The 21,527-nt window shown below is 37.3% G+C and overlaps 2 protein-coding genes across 2 annotated transcripts; one reads left to right on the top strand and one right to left on the bottom strand.

Annotated features, from left to right (window-relative positions):
* LOC109227465 (photosystem II reaction center Psb28 protein) lies at positions 11,393–12,891 on the top strand. Its single transcript, XM_019392640.1, has 2 exons — positions 11,393–11,605; positions 12,261–12,891. The coding sequence occupies exons 1-2, from the start codon at positions 11,437–11,439 to the stop codon at positions 12,728–12,730; spliced, it is 639 nt and encodes a 212-aa protein (XP_019248185.1). The 5' UTR covers positions 11,393–11,436; the 3' UTR covers positions 12,731–12,891.
* On the bottom strand, positions 12,759–15,583 carry LOC109227464 (subtilisin-like protease SBT1.2). Its single transcript, XM_019392639.1, has one exon. The coding sequence runs from the start codon at positions 15,485–15,487 to the stop codon at positions 13,181–13,183; it is 2,307 nt and encodes a 768-aa protein (XP_019248184.1). The 5' UTR covers positions 15,488–15,583; the 3' UTR covers positions 12,759–13,180.

Genomic DNA, 21,527 nt, shown 5'->3' with positions numbered 1-21,527 from the left:
CGAATTCAAGAGGATTGAACTTCGAAAAGGTAATGTCTTAACCCTCTAATTGATTCTAGCATTGGATTAATGATTATAGACTCTAGTTCATGAGATATGAGTTGATGTGTTTGATAGAAAAGCATGAACGATTATAGGTTTGGATTGTTGATAGTTGATTATTGGTTAAGGGTGTTGTTTACCTTATGGGTGATAAAGAATGATGTTGATTATAACCATTTGAGACTTTAGAATTTATCTAGGAGTAAGAGAATGGGTTATTGGATGTAGAGACACCATTAATAAGGACTATGAAGCTTTATTCTCACCGAGTGTTTGATAAAATGCCTAAGTAACCAAAACATGAGTATTATTGCTAATATGGAATCCCTTTGACTTGTATTGATATAGATTAAAGTTGAAAGGGTTGGCGAATATTGTATTACGCTCAAGAGCAGGAAGTTAAGGTATGTGAGGCTAACTCTCTATGTTTGGGAATGTTAATGATTCTCCCTAAACTACATTTCTTTTACGATGTTACTAATTGCCTCAGAAATATAGTTAAGCCTAGTTCCTTGAATAGTTGTAGAACTTCTATTCTCTAGCTTCATAACTCGTTCATGACTTTCATTCTAAACGTTGTGAGCTTAGTGCGTATTTAATATACACTTGGGTTTGATGCCCCCGAGTCTTAGTATAGATTACTCAGTATGCCATAAACAATTGAAGTTTCAGTGTTCATAATCAGTTCAAGAATACACATCTCAATCTAGTCCTATTCAGTATTCCAGTATAATGTAACTCAGTGTGATCAGTATTCCAGTATCATGTAACTCAGTGTAACCCAGTATTCCAGTATCATGTAACTCAGTGTGACTCAGTATTGCAGTATGATTCTCAGTTCTTGATTTTAAATCCCTGAATGTTGAACACCTGTATTTGGGCCTGAGGACGCAGTTTATGCTTTATGCATCTTTGGGCCTGAGGCCGCGTTTATGCTTTATGCATCTTTGGTCCTGAGACTGCAGTTTATGCATTATGCATCTTTGGGGTTGAGGCCGCATTTATGTATACGTATACTTGGGCTCGAGGCCGCAGTTTGTGCACATATATATTGGGCCTGAGGCCGCAGTTTATATTCAGATAAACAGGTGGTTCATCATTCAGAAGAGGGAGTATTCATATCCTTACTTCCTTTTTTCAGTTCAATTATCAGTTATCATTTCAGTTACCAGTTATTAGTTCATTTATCAGTTATCATTTCAGTTTCAGTTCCAATAGTTATTTTTTCAGTTATCAATTATCAATTCTCAGTTATCAGCTTAGTTTCAGTTTCAGCATTTATAATTCTCTCTTTTAGTTGCTTTATATACCAGTGCAATTCAAATGTACTGACGTTCCTTTTGCCCGGGGCCTGCATCTTACGATGCAGGTAATGATTTACAGGTTGATGATTCAGAGCTCTAGGATTCTCGTACCAGCTACTTGGTGATCCCCAGTTCTTCCGGGGCATTATCAATACCTTACAGTCTTCAGTATTTTCAGACAGTCAGTATTTTTAGTACTTCATTAGAGGCTTCATAGACTAGAGTAACAGTTAGACAGAGTCACAAGCTTTTCATGTTAAGCAATGTTGGCTACAGATATGTTTCAGACTTGTATTAGTGTTTCCACACTTTGATTGTTATCATTCAGACTTTCAGTATATCAGCATGTGTTAGTTTATCTTCCGCATTTAGTATGTTATGATATCACATGTTGATTCAGCCAGCCAGTTAGTTTGCTCGATCACACGTAGTCGAGCACCGAGTGTCGTGTTACGTCCAGGCCCAGGTTCGGGGCGTGACAAAGCTTGGTATCAGAGCACTAGGTTCAAGAGTCCTAGGGAGTCTATGAAGCCGTGTCTAGTGGAGTTTCCTTTATATGTGTGTGCCGGCCACTCATATAAACGGTTAACTACCAAGACATCCAGGATTGTCTCATTTCTTTCTACTCTAGATCGTGCCATGAAGCTTAGAGCAATAGTTAACCTTCTCTTCCTATCGAATTTCAAACGTATTGGATGCCCAAGCGACGCGCAGGAGAAACCTAAAGTCCTAGAGAGGATAATTTCCCATTGGGGTATAATTATGGAGTACAACTTGGTAAATATGAGACTTGAGAGGATGTTAAAAATGGGATGCAATGGATAGTAGTACAGATTAGAGCATAACCTTATCAAAAAGTACAAAAGCAGTTATCATGTCTTATGGTTATCAGTTTACTTCAGTTACCAGTTATAGAGTCTTTTAATTAGCAAGTTTATGGTTATTCAGTACGCCAGTATTCAGTTATATGTTTACCAAATATTCAATTTTTAGTGTATCAAATTTCTGGTGACATGTAAGTAACAGTGATTATAGCGAAACTTTCGCATATTTTAGGAACGGATTAAGACCCAAGAATCGTCGGATGGTGAGTAAGTGATTTATCAGATGATGGTATACTCTGAAGGATAAGTTTGTGTATGGTAATCGTATGTGTTTTACCTCAGAGAACAATTTCTTTTAATTCTTGCAAATGGAGCCACATGTGGGATGATGATAGTCCAGATGTCAGACCCTAACATTGCTCACTATAGTTTCGGACAGATAAGAGCCTAAGGGCAAAATACCTAGGAGTCAGAAACGTTTGTTATTACCAAAGATGTGATCTCGTACAACTCATGTATATGACTAAGAAGACATGATGTACAAAATGAGAACCAAGAGCAGCCGATATTGAATCTCAAGGAATGATTTTAAGTTTTTTAGATTTATTCAAATCGGAACTAGAAGTACCACGTTACTAAGTTATTATAAGAAGCAGCTATTGATGCAAGATAAAAGATATGGCAGTTCCCCCTTAGGTTATGTGACTAAATGATTACCCCGGATATTTATAGTATGATATGATTTGGTATTGTATAGAATGTTTGGGTTTAGATATTCCAATTATGTTTAAGACAAATAAACTTTCCTAAGTGTGATCCATTTACATGGTCCAAAAAAAAACGATAAGTATGCGACCATAGAACAGGGTCGGATGGTGAGAGAAGTTAGAAATAACCTTATGCCTCACTTTAGTTATCCAAAGTAGAACATGAAAACATGACGCTAGCAGGTGGTTAGTAAAAGAATAGTAAGTATGTTTGAGTAGATACAGTAAATTAGCAATTTCAGCAGAGCTAGTAGAGGTAAGATTTGATTCACTTAGCCAGGTTAACTCTAGTGATGTGTATGACAGTTTAATACCGAACACGTGTTAGAACCCAAAGAGTGTAAGTTAAATCTGAAGTACAGTGAGTGGGGAAAAAAATCAGCTAGGCAGTGAGAGAGCAAACTACAGAAGAATAGCCTTTAAGAGTATCGAAAAGGGGTTTCCCAAGATTGACAGTGTAAGCAGAGTTAAATTATTAAGATTGTGTATGATAGTTGTGAATACATTAGCTTTCCGTTATGTGAATAATTTAGATTTTCCTCGCAAAAAAAAAAGATTTCTTGGAAGAGTTGGAAGATTAGTCGTCATTGACTGCAAAGAATTGCAGAAAATAAGGAAAGTTATTTGGATCCCAACAAAAAGGGAAGGATCCGCAAGTATAAGACCTTTAGTCTAAGGGGTGATGTGAAAACCATCAGTAAGTCCAGATGGAGATTTGAAACTCGAATAGTTAGCATGGGATATGAAAAAGAAAATCAGTTCGGTAATGAGGGAAAATTGTATAATTACCACAGGGATTATGTCTAGCATGTGTAAGAAACACAAAGTGAGCAGAATGATCACCGAGCTTAGTTATTGATGATAAAGTGATCACAGAAAGCTATAAAATCATGCCTATTTATGTGTTATGAGGGTAGTGCCACTGCACGGGACTCTAAAATTTAGAGTACATGTCAAAGACTTAGTTCACAATAATTCTATAAGTGTTTTCAGGAAGTATCTTAAAAATATAATCAAGTATGGGAAGTATAACTCATGATTGAGGTATATAAGAGAACTCTGGTGAAAGAAGTTCACCAGCCAAGATAGGAGTTCGACTTCGGACTTCGAAGATGACGGAGTTGTTGTCTAGAACAGGACTCGTTCCCCCTAGTAGCCGAAGAGAAGGAGAAACAATTTGATGATCCCTACGTGTTGTAGTTGAAAGAGGAGGTTCACAAGTATAAGATGATGGCTTTTGAATAAGGGGGAGATGATGGTACTTTGAGGTACCAAGACATATTGTGTGTTCCATACATAGATGGACTTAAAGAGGGAAGATCATGTTAGAAGCCCATAATTCCAGGTATTCTTTCTATCCAGGTTCCCCAAATATGAATCATGACCAAGGAGATTTATTGGTTGAACAACATGAAAAAGAACGTCGCAGACCTTGTGGCCAAGTGTCCGAAGTATCAGCAAATGAAAGTCGAGCAACAGAAAGCCCAGCCTTTTACCATAGTTTACACATACTTTTGAGTGGAGATAGTAAATATGGAATTTATAACAGGATTATCTTGCTCATCTTGAAAGCATCATTTGATTGGGTGATTGTAAATCGACTTACCAAGTCAGCACACTTCTTGCCAGTAAAAACTACATATTCAGTAGAAGATTATACCAAGTTATACATTCAGGAAATCGTCTGATTGCATGGGACTCTATTGTTCGTCATTTCGGACTATGGTGCTCAGTTTGAAATGAACTTTTAGAAGTTCTTTCATAAATGATTAGACACAAGTTTTTCATCCTCAAAAAGATGGCCAGGCAGAGCGCATTATTCAAACAGTTGAGGATATGTCCTTGATGTTAAAAGTAATTGGGATGATCACATACCTCTCATTGACCTTGCTAATAATAACCTACCATTCTAGTATCAAGATGGCATGTGCGAGACTCTTTATGGGCGAAGGTGTAGATAGCCAATTGGTTGGTCCAAAGTTGGTGAAGACGAGTTGTTGGGAACAAATTTGGTCTATCAGACTATAGAGAAAGTTAAGTTGATTCAATAGCGTTTGAAGACGGCTCAAAGCCGCCAAAAGTCCTATTCGAGCGTGCGGCATAGAGACCTAGAGTTTCAAGTTGATGATTGGGTGTTTCTGAAAGTTTCTCTTATGAAAAGCTTTATGAGATTTGGGAAGAAGGGGAAGCATAGTCCCTGCTATATTGGGCCATATAGATTCTTGCGAAGGATCGGTCAATTAGCTTATGAGTTGGAGTTGCCACCATAATTTGCGGTGGTACAACCAGTATTTCACGTATCCTGCTATAGCATTCAAGTTTCTAGTACTTAGTTACTCATGTCAGTTCAGTACTCAGATACTCATGTCAGTTCAATACTCAAATACTCATGTCAGTACAATACTCAGCTACTCATGTCAGTCGAATACTTAGACATTCATGCCAGCTTAGTACTCAGATTACTCAAATATTCGTGCCAGTTCAATATTCATATAACTATGTTAGTTCAGTATTCACGTATCCATGGCAGACCAATATTCAATCAACGCAGTAGTCATTTGGTTCACTATCTCAATAGTTTAGTAGTATGTATTCATTCAGTTTAGTATGCAAGTGTTAATGAAAGTTAATGTTTCCACCAGACCCGTTTAAGGTCCGGAGTTAGCAGAAGCTACAATCAGGACAATCATTCAAGGACGAATGATCCCAAGGGGGAGAAAATATAACACCCCGTACATTCGGACTAGTTGTGGATATGTTAAATGGGTATTAATATGATATTTTAGACATATGAAGTCCTAGCGGGATGAGTATGGGTGAAAATAGTTATTTTAGAATCAAGACGAAGAGTGAGGTGTACAAGATTCGATAAATCTACTAAGTTTACAAAAGGTCAGTCTTGCACCAGTATTTAATGAAAATTTGTAAGGTATTTGGGAAAACTCAAAACAGAAAAGTTGTAGGCCTTTAAAATTTCCAACGATATATTATGGAGCCCGAACGGATCTCTGTGCAAAAAGTTATGTGTGTTTTACAGAACAATGCACAATATGCGCGCCCCGAGCGCGGCCGCGCACCTGTGGTAGTGTTACTGCCATTTTGCATGGTCAAGGGCAAGTCCAGGCCTATAGGCGCGCGGGGGCGCACATGGGGGTCATTTTAAATCCCTACTTCGTCCCCTACAACCCCAAAACATAAAAACTTGCTGTAGGAAGGGGAGCTCTCAAAAACCTAACTCCTTAAAGGTCCCTCCACCACCCAAGGTAAGTTCTAATGGTGATTCTAAGTTAATTTCAATTTCCCAACATCTTATTAACATGGGTAAACCCTCCATATCATTAGATATTCTATTGGGACATAGTTGTCGAGAGAAGAAACCTTAGAACTCGAATTCAAGAGGATTGAACTTCAAAAAGGTAATGTCTTCACCCTCTAATTGATTCTAGCATTGGATTAATGATTATAGACTCTAGTTCATGAGATATGAGTTGATGGGTTTGATAGAAAAGCATGAATGATTATAGGTTTGGGCTGTTGATAGTTGATTATTGGTTAAGGGTGTTGTTTACCTTATGGGTGATAAAGAATGATGTTGATTATAACCATTTGAGACTTTAGAATTTATCTAGGAGCAAGAGAATGGGTTATTGGATGTAGAGATACCATTAATAAGGACTATGAAGCTTTATTCTCACCGAGTGTTTGATAAAATGCCTAAGTAACCAAAACATGAGTATTATTGCTAATATGGAATCCCTTTGACTTGTATTGATATACATTGAAGTTGAAAGGGTTGGCGAATGTTGTATTACGCTCAAGAGCAGGAAGTTAAGGTATGTGAGGCTAACTCTCTATGTTTGGGAATGTTAATGATTTTTCCTAAACTATATTTCTTTTACGACGTTACTAATTGCCTCAGAAATATAGTTAACCCCAGTTCCTTGAATAGTTGCAGAACTTCTATTCTCTAGCTTCATAACTCGTTCATGACTTTCATTCTAAACTATGAGCTCAGTGCGTATTCAATATATACTTGGGTTTGATGCCCCCGAGTCTTAGTATAGATTACTCAGTATGCCATAAACAATTGAAGTTTTAGTGTTCATAATCAGTTCAAGAATACACATCTCAGTCTAGTCCTATTCAGTATTCCAATATTATGTAACTCAGTCTGATCAGTATTCCAGTATCATGTAACTTAGTGTGATCCAATATTCCAGTATCATGTAACTCAGTGTGACTCAGTATTTCACTATCATATATTGCAGTATAATTCTCAGTTCTTGATTTTAAATCCATGAATGTTGAACACCTGTATTTGGGCCTGAGGACGCAGTTTATGCTTTATGCATCTTTGGGCCTGAGGCCGCAGTTTATGTTTTATGCATCTTTGAGCCTGAGACCGCAGTTTATGCTTTATGCATCTTTGGGGTGAGGCCGCATTTATGTATACGTATACTTGGGCCCGAGTCTGCAGTTTGTGCACATATATATTGGGCCTGAGGCCGCAGTTTATATTCAGATAAACAGGTGGTTCATCATTCAGAAGAGGGAGTATTCATATCCTTACTTCCTTTGTTCAGTTCAATTATCAGTTATCATTTCAGTTACCAGTTATCAGTTATCATTTCAGTTTCAGTTCCAATAGTTATTATTTCAATTATCAATTATCAATTCTCAGTTATCAGCTTAGTTTCAGCTTCAGCATTTATAATTCTTTCTTTCAGTTGTTTTACATACCAGTGCAATTCAAATGTGCTACGCCCCTTTTGCCCGGGGCCTGCATCGTAGATTTACAGGCTGATGATTCAGAGCGCTAGGATTCTCGTACCAGCTACTTGGTAATCCCCAGTTCTTCCGGGGCATTATCATTACCTTACAATCTTCAGCATTTTCAGATAGTCAGTGTTTTAGTACTTCAGTAGAGGCTCATAGACTAGAGTAACAGTTAGACAGAGTCACAAGCCTTTCATGTTAAGCAATGTTAGCTACAGATATGTTTCAGACTTGTATTAGTATTTCCACACTTTGATTTTTATCATTCAGACTTTCAGTATATCAGCATGTGTTAGTTTATCTTCCGCATTTAGTATGTTATGATATCACATGTTGATTCAGCCAGCCAGTTGGTTCGCTCGATCACATGTAGTTAGGCACCGAGTGCCGTATTACGTCCAGGCCCAGGTTCGGGGCGTGACAGGTAGTCGGGCATTTCTCTTTGTCTTAATCAAGTCGCTAGCATGAGTGTTAGGATGATATCTTTTATTAATAAATTACTATTACTACCTAAAGTTTAACTGCATTCTTAGATTCGATCTTATTTTATCTTACTGTTATTCCTACTTGTTATAATTACTTTTTCTCTTTCAGTCGTTCCCTAGCCAATGGTCTATCGAAAACAACCTCTCTGTTCTTTCAGGGGTAAGGGTAAGACTGCGTACATCTTACCCTCCCCAGACCCACTTGTAGAAAATTAATGGGTTTGTTGTTGTTATTATTGTTGTTGTTGTTGTTGTTGTTGTTGTTGTTATGTGTTGTTAATAATTAGTTACTCTTTTTGAATTTGAATTTAAACATACTTAACTAACTTTTTTTTTTTACGAAAACAATATTTTTATATATTTAAAATTATTTCTATTTTACGCTCAATTCCATATTTCAAGTTTGACACTCAGAATCATCTTGTACAACTAGCATGGCTATACATAATTTCATCCGATGATATTTTTCTACCGATAAGTAATTCAACTATTATACTAGTGAAGACATTACTGCAGAGATTGAGGAATGAGATGGGCCTTCTGATATTCCTTTAGAATGCAAGGAAGTCTTCTACTAATATGTAGACGTTGTGTGATAGAATTAGAGATAAAATTGCTGAGAAATATTATCATGTGTGCGTAATTTGCGGATTATCATGATGGATTATCAATATATAGTAATTTGTGGGATAGACTTCTAATTCATACTGAATGATGACAATACGTAATTATGCTAGATAATATTATATGCTTTGGTATAACTATAAATGTTATATTGATCTAAATCTTTAATATGTGTATGTTTACTTTATATTTTATATTTTAATTAAATAAAAAAAATAATAAAAGTCTCTTACGATAAATATTTAATTTTATTTTTCTCTTTAGAATAATTATAAGACCTTGATACTATCTTTTTGGTAATTTGACACTCAAAAGCACTTTTTAAAAAGATTGGCCAAATATGATATGTTTATCAAATATTACAAAAAGTACTTCTTAAATGAATTGGCTAAACACAAATTATTTTTTGGAATCTTTACATAACTAAGCAATATTAAAAAATATAATACATCTTGGTAGCAACAAACTTAATATATCAATAGTAGCAACATAAATATTTCTTCTATAGCATATTCTAACCAAAATCGAAACCGCAACAATATGCCTAACATCTCGCACCTTTGTAACTTAATGATTTGTTCCGTATTACTCCTAAACTTCCTTAATCCCCCAATACTACCAATTTCATTCCTTTTTGCTTTTTGCATAATACATATATTATTTAACATGTATTTTGACTAATTTTATATTATTTGATTTTTGATTCTTTCATGTTTGTATATTTAAATTTGAATGATATATAAAAAGTATATTAATTGACATTGTAAATATTTTACAAATATATTAAATATATATAGTGTATATTTAGAGTAATTAAGTTTTATACTGTAAGTATTCTACAAATATACTAGTATATGCATAGGTTTTTCCTTGAAGATTTTCATATTTATGGTATATTTCTAGTATAAAATATTTTATATCTTATACACACCATCAACATCCCACAAAAAAAATTCCAGCTAATCACATTATTAATATACAAAATATAAACAAAAAATGTATGCATATCTTAGTTGAAAATATATACGGTATATTTGTCGTATATACATTATGAATGAATATATATATATATATATATATTACTTGTATAAAAATAAGTAAAAATGTTTAAATTTGGTTTTTATATGCAATAATGGAGATAGAAGGTAGCAACATAAAGGGGGGGGGGGGGGGGGGGGGGTAGGTTCGTTACAAAAGAGTAAAAAAGGGAAAGTTTTACTATAATAATGAGAGAAATGATATCAATATTATTAGAATAAAACTAACTCCTTAATCTGAGGGTTAGCTTATTTTACTAGAATTGTAAAAGAAACTCCCATTTATGAAATAAATGAAGAATAATATTATTAATGAAAATAATATTAAATAAAGGATTAGGCATGTAAAATTCTCTTATTTTTTTTTTCAAAAGTACTTTTGAGAAAAGCACTATTGGAAAAAGTACTTTTCAAAATAAGCCGTTTTTGGCAGCTTGGCCAAACGAACTCTAAGTAAGTATACACTGTTCTTATCATTTTCCAATTTAGAATTGTTTTAAAGGTGAAGTCAAAAGCTTTACGACAACTGCACAAACTACTGAATTTGTGTTATAAACAGGTTAAGAAAATTCAAAATGTCGAAACTCAAAAACATTTTTGGAATTTTTCTTCAACCAAATGCCATTAGGCAAAAGTTTTCCAGCTTTTGCATTGCAAAAACTAAAAAGACTACTCCAAATGTGTTTTTAGTTCTTGCAAAAAAATTGAAAACCTTTGTTTATTGGTCGAATTCTTTTTCGAAAGCACTGAAACAATTTTTAATACTTTTTGAAAATAATCCATAGTTTCAAATCCTTAGATTTTTCTCTATTACATAATCCTCAGCATGTTAAGGGATCTTAGCCCCGTAGTATATTTGGACGGATTGAGTGATTCATGCTTCCATTATCAAATAACACTCAAAAAGTCAAAATGGTTGACCAAATCAAGCCTTCCAAGATAAGATGACTTGGACTAATTATTAGCTCAAAATAATTGACTAGAGGGTTTTGCCCAAGAAAAAGGAAGAGAAAACCAAAAAACGCAAACAAGTGATAGATTTAGGATAGTCAATAAAATAATCATTTTTAGCAACACAGTTAAACATAGAATTTTTAGAGAAAACTATAAAAGAATGACTCCGGTAAAGTGGATTGTTTTTAATCCGCTCATTTAGATGAATCGAGTACAATACCGTTATAAAAAAATAGCCGACATATTTTTTTGTATATATGGGTAATATTTACAAAATATACATATATTATATACTTTTTGGGTAGAATATGCCATTAGATTTGACCGAGTGGCCAATTTTGTTTTTTCTTCAACAAGCCGTTTAATTTAAATTTGACTCAAGTAATCCATCTGCAGATACAAATGAAGGTTAGATGTGATGTACAAGTCTTCATCAAACATCTAGTGTTGGGCTGCTATTAGAGCCAGCCCATTATATCGATAAAAGCCCAGATAGGATTTTCAGCCCAATTCCCATCTAGTTAAAGTTGGCGGGAGCGTATTGTCTGGTGGTTGGCTCAAAGATGAAATGGTATGGGTAAAGCCAATCCATTTGAAAAAATCTAAAAGAATGTGAGAAGCGAATGGCTGTCGTTGTTACAACCAGCCACTCTCTCTTACCACAATCAACTGTTTTTTTAGTTCCCTCTTTTCCAATTCTTTCTCTCTGCACTTTTCTAATGGCTACTCTTCAATCTCTTGCATTCTCTCCTGCACTTTCTCACACTTCTCATCAGCCTCGCTCTCTTTTCGGTATTGTTTCCTTCAACTTAGTATCTCATTAACTTCTGTAAGGACTTGTACTTTCAGTTTTCTATTGATGTTTTTTGAGTAAATAATATTTGTGCAATGTTCAGACCAAAATTTACTACTCCTCCTTTTTTGGGAATTCATACTGGAAATGCAATGCAGCTGAATGTTAACTATATTGGTAGCACCTTAGGGGTCATTTGGTAACAATCCCGGGATAAAATGCAGGATTATTTGGTTATGTGTATTAATTAGTCTAGCAGTAGAGTCTTTCACACAACTGGTGAAGCTGGTAGAGGCAAATGTAGCATTTGAGCAATGGGTTCAGTTGAAACCCAGTGTTTCTGGTGGAACATATATATGTATGTGAAAAAACACTAAAATTTTAACAAATAGTATTAAATTCTGAAGCTTATAATTTCAAAAGTATAATGAGTTCAGTGCTAAGAACCTTAAAGATTGATGATCCATCAATTTTAAACTCTTGGATCCAGCCCTGCTCTGGATGTGGGTTCAAATCTCGTTGTCTCCCTTCCTCTCGTCCCCTTCCCTAATCCCCCAATGTAATAGGAAAAAAAAATGAAAATGAAGAAACCAGGAAATTGGGGATCATAGTTAATTCATAATCAATAATAGTTGTTTGTGTTATGTACTGTAGGAATAGCATCAGGGGTGGTTCATCAAAGTGCAGGTTCTTCATTCAATGGCCAACGCTTGTGCCTAACTCGTTCACGTTTTACTTCCAACATCCAAAACCAAAAAATGTCCAGACTAAGTATAATGATGGTTCAGCCAAAAATTCAGTTCATACAAGGAACTGATGAACAGACAATACCAGATGTGAAGTTAACCAAGTCAAGGGATGGGACAAATGGTATGGCCATATTCAGGTTTGATAATCCCTCCGTATTCGACTCATCTGGTGAAGTTGGGGATATCACTGGATTCTACATGATTGATGAAGAAGGGGTTCTTTCGTCAGTTGACGTAAATGCCAAGTTTGTTAACGGAAAGCCTGCGGGAGTTGAAGCTAAGTATATTATGCGGACTCCACGAGAATGGGACAGGTTCATGAGATTTATGGAGCGGTATGCTAATGCAAATGGCTTGCAGTTTGTTAAAAGTTGAGGTTGTATGTTTTCTTTTTATTGCCTGACCAATTTCTTGAAATTTTTGTCTGCCATATTGGTTTATGAGTAATTAGTTCAAAAGGTGTAAACTTGAAAAATCTTCTCAGCAACATGCTGATAAATGACAAGATAGCTGCATCCATTTACAGTTAGATGTTACTTCTAGTTCCTTTTATAGCTTTCTTTATTCTCTTTTCTCCTGATATTTGTTCATTTCTGATATTAATTAATGCTTCTGAACATTGAGGAGACACATCTACTTGGTAAAACACATTGCATTCAAATGATTATAATTCATTTCTTCTTTATCGGAAGATAAAGATGATCTTTGCCTCTCAGTTGTATCTGCTCTAACATCAATTTCTAATATGATGTGAACTCTCTAATTGGAAGTTTGAACTAAAACAATGAACATTTGGTGCTACTGTTGTGACATTGGTGATAGCCTTCACTTCATTGATGCCCATGTGACTGAAATAGGACTCCTAACTTTGTTGGCTTTATTTCCTAGATTGACCCATGTCAATTGACCCTCGGCAAAACTCATCCTTCGAGATCCAATTCTTTTCCTTGACATAAACCAAACTCTGTAACTTAAGCTTTGGTTTGCATGTTTAAATATCAGACGACGTGGTTTGACTCTCACTTTGACTCCCTCAGGTGGCACAATGTCAACTGAGTAAACAGAATTAGGGTTCCCTACGTTTGTTACTCTCCTCTTGATCATCTTTCTAGTCATTCCTGCCCTGAAAATTACTGAAATTGAGGGGTAATTCAGGCTGAAACCCCTCTCCTTCTGTAAAATGTCACGGCAGCTGACATTCCTATGAGTAATGCTGAAGACTTCAGAATTTCTGTACCCAATGGTACAGAGGTGAGTGATATATTCATCAACCCGGATGTCATATATTAGTCCAGGATCGATGGCTCTTTCTGGTTTAACGTGTCCAGCTCCAGTTGCAAAAAGCTTAGCCGGTGCATCTCCATCCATGATTGGTTTTCCCAAGTGGTCAGTTGTATCTGCAGTGGTCACTAATGCGGATTTGATTGCTGCTGGAGTCCATCTAGGATGAGCTGAGTGGAGCAATGCGGCAATTCCACTAACATGAGGACAAGCCATAGAAGTCCCTGACATAACAGTGAAATTTACTCTTCTTGAATCCTCTGGAAGGCCACTGGGGCCTAAGTTTTGCGGCCAAGCAGCTATTATGTTTACCCCTGGAGCAATCAAATCGGGTTTGAGAATTGAAGGATCGGTATAACTAGGACCCCTTGACGAAAATTGAGCTACTGCAGGTGTTCTTGATTTTTCTATTACTGTTCCTCCAAATATGAATCTAGCTGTTGGCCTTTTTGTCGAGTTACGGTAACTTTGTAACTGAGTTGATTCATTGAAGCCAATCAATGTTGCTGGAATGACATGGACATCAACAGAATCTTCCTCTAAATTTACTGCTGTGTTTGCTAGGATCATGGCAACGCCACCTGCTTCCTTCACGACCTGGCCTTTTTCTGCCCTTCCATTGACTCCCCTATTACACACAACCATTTTTCCCTGGACTTGTTCTCTTGAAAGCGATCCTCTCAAGCAAAATTCACTTCCCTTGTCTGCATTCTTGATATAAACGAGTTCAAGACTCTTACCTGAGCTTGGAACTTGCTTCCCAGGGTACAAAGATTCTCCATACAGGAACTTTCCATTGCCTAACTTGACTAATGCTGGAAATCTCCTGTCAAGTGTACTAGCGCCAATAGTGGCAATCCAAGGAGCCCCATTGGCTACTGAACTTTGGATTGGACCATTATTCCCGGCTGCACATATAACTGAAATTCCATGCTCCATGGCTCTAAAACTGCCAATGGCAATAGTATCGTCATAAAGTGGAACGGGGAGGCCACCAAGTGAGAGTGACAATATGTCTACTCCATCTCTGATGGCTACATCCATTGCTGCAAGAATATCAGAGCTGTAACATCCACTGAACCAGCATACTTTATATATTGCAATGTGGGCACCCGGGGCCATTCCTCGTGCCTCCCCCGCTCCATTTCCAAGCACACCAGCCATTGGCACCGCAGCTCCTCCAGCAGTGGATGCTGTATGTGTGCCATGGCCATGGGAATCCCGAGGTGACACATATTCCTCCACTAAATCTGGTGACCATGTCATTGAGGCCACACGATGTCCTTTGCTGAAAAACCTCGCGCCAATAATCTTGCGATTGCAGCTTGAAGAATTGAAATCCTGTCCACCTTGACAGATACCCCTCCATTTCTGTGGAACAGGAGGCATTCCATGATCATCAAAACTTGGACTTTCTGGCCAAACTCCAGTGTCTAACACTCCAATGATCGCCCCTCGACCAAATCCAGACTTCAACCAAGCACCTTCTCTCGTCAGACTTAGTCCCAAGAACTTATATGAATAAGTAGTTTGAACTTCAAGCCTCCTCTCTGCACGTATCGATAACACATCATCGTATTTCCTTAAAGACTCAAGCTCAGCTTCAGTGAGTTGAGCTGCAAAGCCTTCCATAGCTGAATGGTAAGAGTACAAAAGGCGAGAGGACGAGTTTTCTCCCGAGGAAATGGCTTTTGCAAGGAAAGAAAGGTGCCATTGAAGCTTAGAGCTAAAAGGGGGTCTTGTTGCTCCATGTGGATGCAACTGAACAATGTAGGTTTGCAAATCTTGAGCTTGTATGATAACAACACATAGTAAAAGAAAAAGAAAGGAGAAATGGGTACTGGATTCCATGTAATTAGTAGTGTTGGTTCAACAATGCTTGGAAAAGAATGCATGTTTCTTGGAACAAAGAATGAGGTATTTGAAGAGAATTCAAAAAATTGGGTGTTGGAGACATGTCTGAGCCTCTGAAAGAGAAGAAGAAACTCGTGAAAATATATGAGCTCTATATCACGAGTATCATTTGTCAAGAAAGAGGAGAGGATCAGATACAATATTGTAGTACGAGGAGCTGAAGGTCTTGCCTATGTATTCACGAGATATTGTGAAACATTTTAAGAAACATTCTCAGTTTCAAGTTTTAGATTTAGAGGATGTCCCTTTATTTAATAGATTCATTTGTTAGACAAGAATACACAACTGCATTTATGCTCAGGCGCCAAACTTCACCATGTCTGAGATCCTGCAGTGGGAGCATTCAATTCAGTCACGCCACGCTTAGCTCCTTGCACTTCTACAATGGAATGGCGGCTCTACATTTTCGCCCACTAATACTAGGATGTTGTTTTTGTTTTTTTGTTTTTTTCCAAGAATTAAATGAAAGTACAAGAGGGGGGTGAATTGTATATTTTTAAACATATCGAATTATTAGTTGACTAATTTAACAAATCGTCGACTGAATAATGCAGTTCAACAGTTGTAATATCATAAAGGAAATTGCAGAAAGTAAATGCAGGAATTAAAAACACTGAAATTTTTATACTGGTTCGGATTCAATGTGAATCCTAGTCCAGTCCCCTTGGGTTGCAAGGGAGTTCTCTTTAGTGAATGTGTTTCTTCGAGTACAGTGGAAATGACTTGATACTACAGTTCCTCTAACACTCGTTTTTTCCTTTTTGATACAATGCCTCACCAGTGTTATACTCTCCCTTTTCTCTAACTTGTTACACAACAGATCTTAGAGAACTACAATGTTTGTTTGCAGTAGAATAAAGAGAGAATTTTTGGTGTAATCAAAGTATGTTTGATTGAGGTCTAAGACAGGGTATAAATACTTTGATGATGACTGAGGCTTGGCAACCCAAGAGATTTGATCCTTGGAAAGAGATTGATTCTTTCCAAGAATAAGGTAGCTAGCCGTTGCTTCACTTTAATTTCCTTCCTTCAGCAGTTTGTAAGGAATGAAGATTGGCTCCTTAATTGGTGGTAATTCCAAAATTAGTCGCGTACCAATTTCTATCAAATCTTCGAACTTCCGGATTGCTGCCCTTGATGTGTGCCTTAACTTTAGGCTTGCTTGATTCTCCAACGCAGCTGATTGATATTCTTTGTTGATTGATTTATTGATGGGATTCCTTCCAGATTTGCCGTTCCTTTCCTTAGGTGTCCAGATCCGCTAATTGCATCGTAATCTTTGCTGATTGTTTGCTTTCCTTATTCATCAGAATTGACTCCAGCAGTCTTGACTTCCTTGTAATGGATTTCCTGCATAGGTATATTATTTTGTATTATTAAAACTATATCTAACAATCTCCCCCTTTTTGATGATGACAAAATAATATATAGATATAAACACCAGTCGACTTCCCTGTAGGTTTACTCCCCCTTAGTGTATGCAGGTGCCTGGTCCATGATGCTCCCCCTCAAAGTATGCGGTTGACTCGTCTGTGATAGAGTCGACTTCTGTACCTGTACAAGTATAACCTACACTTTCTTTGATGATCCCCCTCAATGTATGCAGTTGACTCATCTATGGTAGAGTCGACTGCTGTACCTGTACCTGTACAGTAGAACCTATACTTTCTCCCCCTTTTTGGCATCAACAAAGAGGGAACAGAACAATAGATAAATATAATAGATAGCATAGAAAGAGTTATAAAGATCATCCGTAGAGTAGCAAAAAAAAAAGGAAAAATTATCCAAAGGCTGAAAACACAGCCCAAAACCCAGAGGAGCAAAAGAAATTATTTTAAAAACATCCATATCAGCGGCGCAGAAAGTAAGTAAGGGTTTTGCAGATAGCCTCCTTCAACTGTTCAAAACTCGCATTGGCTGAGATGCTCACTCCATCCAACCTGTCATGAATCTCCCATAAGGCTTTGACAGCATTCTCCGTGACCTTGATAACGACAACTCTAATTTTGGACACATCAGACCCTGTATCCTTGGAAATAGCATGGATATCACCAACAGTAGACTGAGTGGTTATGAGCAGACTTTTGATTTCAGAGAGTTGAAAGGTGATGGAACGAAGTGTTTCACCAAGATCAGGATTGTGAGGACTGGAATGAGGAACATAGGGTGAGGGTTTGGGCTCTACAGGAGCATGCTTTGCTTCATTCTCGTGCTTCTTAACCCAGGACCCTTCCACACTCACATATCCCATACTAGCAAAGGCTCTAGAGTTGGAGACAGTGATGAATGGATAGCTAGACAGGGAGATTTGGATGAGCTTCCAGAATGTGAGTGATTGCCATGCCATAGGGAAGACTGGTGAGATCTTCAGCACTCTCGATCATGAAATTGATAATTCAAGAGGAAAGCTTGATTTTGCGTTTGGTGACAAGGCAATAGACAAAGAATGTGTCTCTTTGGGAGAAGGTTGAAAAGGAACTAGTGCGAGGAAGTAAAGTTGTTGCGCCAGAACCCTAGTTTCGAAGCTAACATCACTTGGACCTAGTTGGTTTGGAAGGGGATCTGAGGGACTTTCAACTATACATTGTTTGGCTTGGTCAAAGGAGATTTCAAAGTTATCAGGCCAGGTATTTTTAAATAGAGTAGGGAAACCAGAGCAACGACACTGAAAGAGGGAATCAAACAGGGCACAGTCAAGAATAATGCGCTTACCTAACACTAGAGATTCTAACCTATCAGGCTTGCTAGAACGAAGATTTGCATAAAACATTTTAACCAGGGGTTCATATACTTTGGGCGGAGGAATAGAGAAGAACTTAGCCCAACCTTGATAAACAAAGAGATCCTTGACTTTGCAATTGAGGGCTTCCATGTGGTCAAGGTCGACAACCCTTCCATGGGCAATGGGTTTATCTTTCAAAGCAATGAAGAGATCTTTATTTGGGGAATCCCAGAAATTTAGGTCAGATTCAAGAGAGGTAGAGAAATCAACCCTTGATTTCTTTGGGGTGGACGAAATAGGGGGTTCTTCCATGGGTCGCTTACCAGAAGCTTTTTCCCCAAGGAGTGGAGAGTGTTTAGAAAAGTCACCCTGAGAAGAGGCGAAACCCACAGAGCGATCAGACCCTAGGTCTAACTGTTCCGGAGGCATAGTTGGAGGTTTGGCTTTGGAACGAGTGCTTTTTCTGGTAGAAGCAGAGGGATTTCCGGGATGCTTAGCCATTGAAAGGGAAGGGCTTGATCGGAGGTTTAGGAGAGAGGATGAGGATGAGAGCGATTGAAAAGGGTTTTCTCTTTTAAGAAGAGATTTTTGGCGGTTGAGTACAGAAAAGGAAAAGTGGTCAGTTAAAGGGACGCGATGATTGGTTTTCCATACTTTGAACGACGAACTGATGTGAAAGAAAAGAAAAGAGAGGGAAAAAGGACGGAGAGTAATTAATGCATGAGTGAAGGACAATCATTACCCTATAAAATCAGAATAATACATATAGGTCCTAAAACTTTTTAGTAAAGCACGTAATGCCAAGTAAATCTCTTAATTCACAAAATCTCTCCTCTAATAGAGGTTTAGTAAAAATGTCAGCTAACTGATCAGTGGTTCCAACAAAAAATATTTCAATATCACCCTTAAGAACATGATCTCTAATGAAGTGATGCTTGATATCTATATGCTTTGCTCTCGAGTGATGCACAGGATTTTTTGAAAGACAAATAGCACTAGAACTATCACAGAAAATTTGAATAGGCTTAAAGAACAGTTCATAATCACCCAGTTGATGAGACGTCCATAAAAGTTGTGCGCAACATTGTCCTATAGCAATATATTCAACTTCAGTAGTGGATAGCGCAACTGAAGCTTGTTTTTTACTGTTCCAAGATATTAAAGCCTTTCCCAGTAATTGACATGTGCCGCTTGTGCTTTTCCTGTCATCCTTATAACTTGCAAGGTCAACATCTAAAAAACCTTCTAATTTAAAAGAGTTAGAACGAGGATACCATAGTCCATAAGACACAGTACCAATAAGGTAGCAAATGATTCTTTTTACTGCGGTTAGGTGTGATTCCTTGGGAGCTGACTGAAATCTAGCACATTTACACACGCTGAACATAATGTCCGGTTGACTTGCTGTCAGATACAGTAATGATCCAATCATTCCACGATATTTAGTTTCATCAACAGGAATTTCCTGTTCATCTTTGTCTAGATTTGTGGAAGCACTCATTGGTGTGCCAATTGATTTTGCATTGCTCAAACCAAATTTTTGAATCAGTCCTTTTGTGTATTTGGTCTGACATATGAAGGTCCCTTCTTCAGTTTGTTGAATTTGTAGTCCAAGAAAGAATGTCAGCTCACCCATCATACTCATTTCAAATTTGCTTTGCATAAGATTAGAAAATTCCTTGAACATAAGAAGGTTAGCACTACCAAATATAATATCATCAACATAGATTTGAATGATGAGGTTACCTTCCGATGATCTTTTAATAAATAGGGTAGTGTCGATTTTACCTCTTGTGAAGCCATGATCAACAAGAAATGAGCTCAGTCTATCATACCAAGCACGTGGGGCTTGCTTTAGTCCGTACAATGCCTTAGAGAGCTTGTATACATGATATGGGAATTCTGAGTCTACGAACCCAGGAGGTTGTTTTACATAAACTTCTTCTTCAATGAATCCGTTCAAAAAGGCACTTTTAACATCCATTTGAAATAATCTAAATCCTTTAAAGGATGCGTATGCCAGAAGAATTCGTATGGATTCCAAACGCGCTACTGGAGCGAAGGTTTCATCGTAGTCGACTCCTTTCTGTTGTGAATATCCCTGAGCAACCAGTCTGGCTTTATTTCTTATGACTTTTACATCCTCATTCAACTTATTTCTGAAGACCCACTTGGTTCCGATTACAGAGACATCTTCAGGTTTGGGTATCAGACTCCATTCTTGATTCTTGCGAAATTGATCTAGTTGTTCTTGCATAGCTTGAACCCAACTCAAGTCTCTTAGTGCTTCATCTATCTTCTTTGGCTCAATCTGAGAGATTAATGCAACATTTGCCTTCTTTTTGAGAGCTCCCCTTGTTTTCATTCCTTCATGTGGATCCCCTATAATAAAATTTTGAGGATATTCAGGTTCGCTTCTCCATTCGTTTGGACGAACTATATTGCCAGTCGACTTTATTGGTTGATCTGGTACATTACTACTTTCTTCACCAGTTGACTCTGTTGCCGCAGATATGTCAGTCGACTCTTGAGGTTTGATTGTCTCCTGAATTTCTTGAGCTTGTTCTTCATTACCTGCAGTAACTCCTTTCTCGACCAAGGGATTATTTCATTGAATATAACATGAACTGATTCTTCCACACATAATGCGCGTTTATTATATACTCTAAAAGCTCTACTATTTAAAGAATAGCCTAGAAAAATACCTTCATCACTTCTTGGATCGAATTTTTCAAGATTGTCCTTACCATTATTGTGAACAAAACATTTGCTTCCAAAGGGATGGAAGTAGCTGATATTGGGACGTTTACCTTTCCATAGTTCATACGGGGTCTTCTTCCGAATGGGCCTTATGAGACATCGATTTAGAATGTGACACGCTGTGTTCAAGCCTTCTGCCCAGAAGTGATTTGGCAATCAATGATCTAGCAACATGGTTCTTGCCATATCTTGGAGAGTTCTGTTTTTTCGTTCCACAACTCCATTCTGTTGTGGTGAGCGTGGTGCAGAGAAGATATGTGTATATCCTTGATCATTGCAGAATTCTTCAAATGCTCTGCTTTCAAATTCTCCACCATGATCGCTCTGAATTGTTGAAATGAGATATCCCTTCTCTCTTTCAACCTCCTTACAGAAAACTTCAAAATTTCTTAATGCTTCATCCTTATGAGATAAGAAAATTACCCAAGTGAAACGTGAAAAATCATCTATAATAACAAAAGCATATCTTTTTCCTCCTATGCTAGCAGTTCGAGT

The sequence above is a fragment of the Nicotiana attenuata genome, chromosome 6 (assembly GCF_001879085.1).
Source record: "Nicotiana attenuata strain UT chromosome 6, NIATTr2, whole genome shotgun sequence".
NCBI classification, from domain to species: Eukaryota; Viridiplantae; Streptophyta; class Magnoliopsida; order Solanales; family Solanaceae; genus Nicotiana; species Nicotiana attenuata.
This window is presented reverse-complemented; position numbering and strand designations above follow the sequence as displayed.

Coding starts and splice junctions, on each gene's coding strand:
- LOC109227465 (XM_019392640.1), top strand. CDS start 11,437: ATGGCTGTCGTTGTTACAACCAGCCACTCTCTCTTACCACAATCAACT. Junction 11,606..12,260: donor TCAGCCTCGCTCTCTTTTCG/GTATTGTTTCCT, acceptor TATGTACTGTAG/GAATAGCATCAGGGGTGGTT.
- LOC109227464 (XM_019392639.1), bottom strand. CDS start 15,487: ATGGAATCCAGTACCCATTTCTCCTTTCTTTTTCTTTTACTATGTGTT.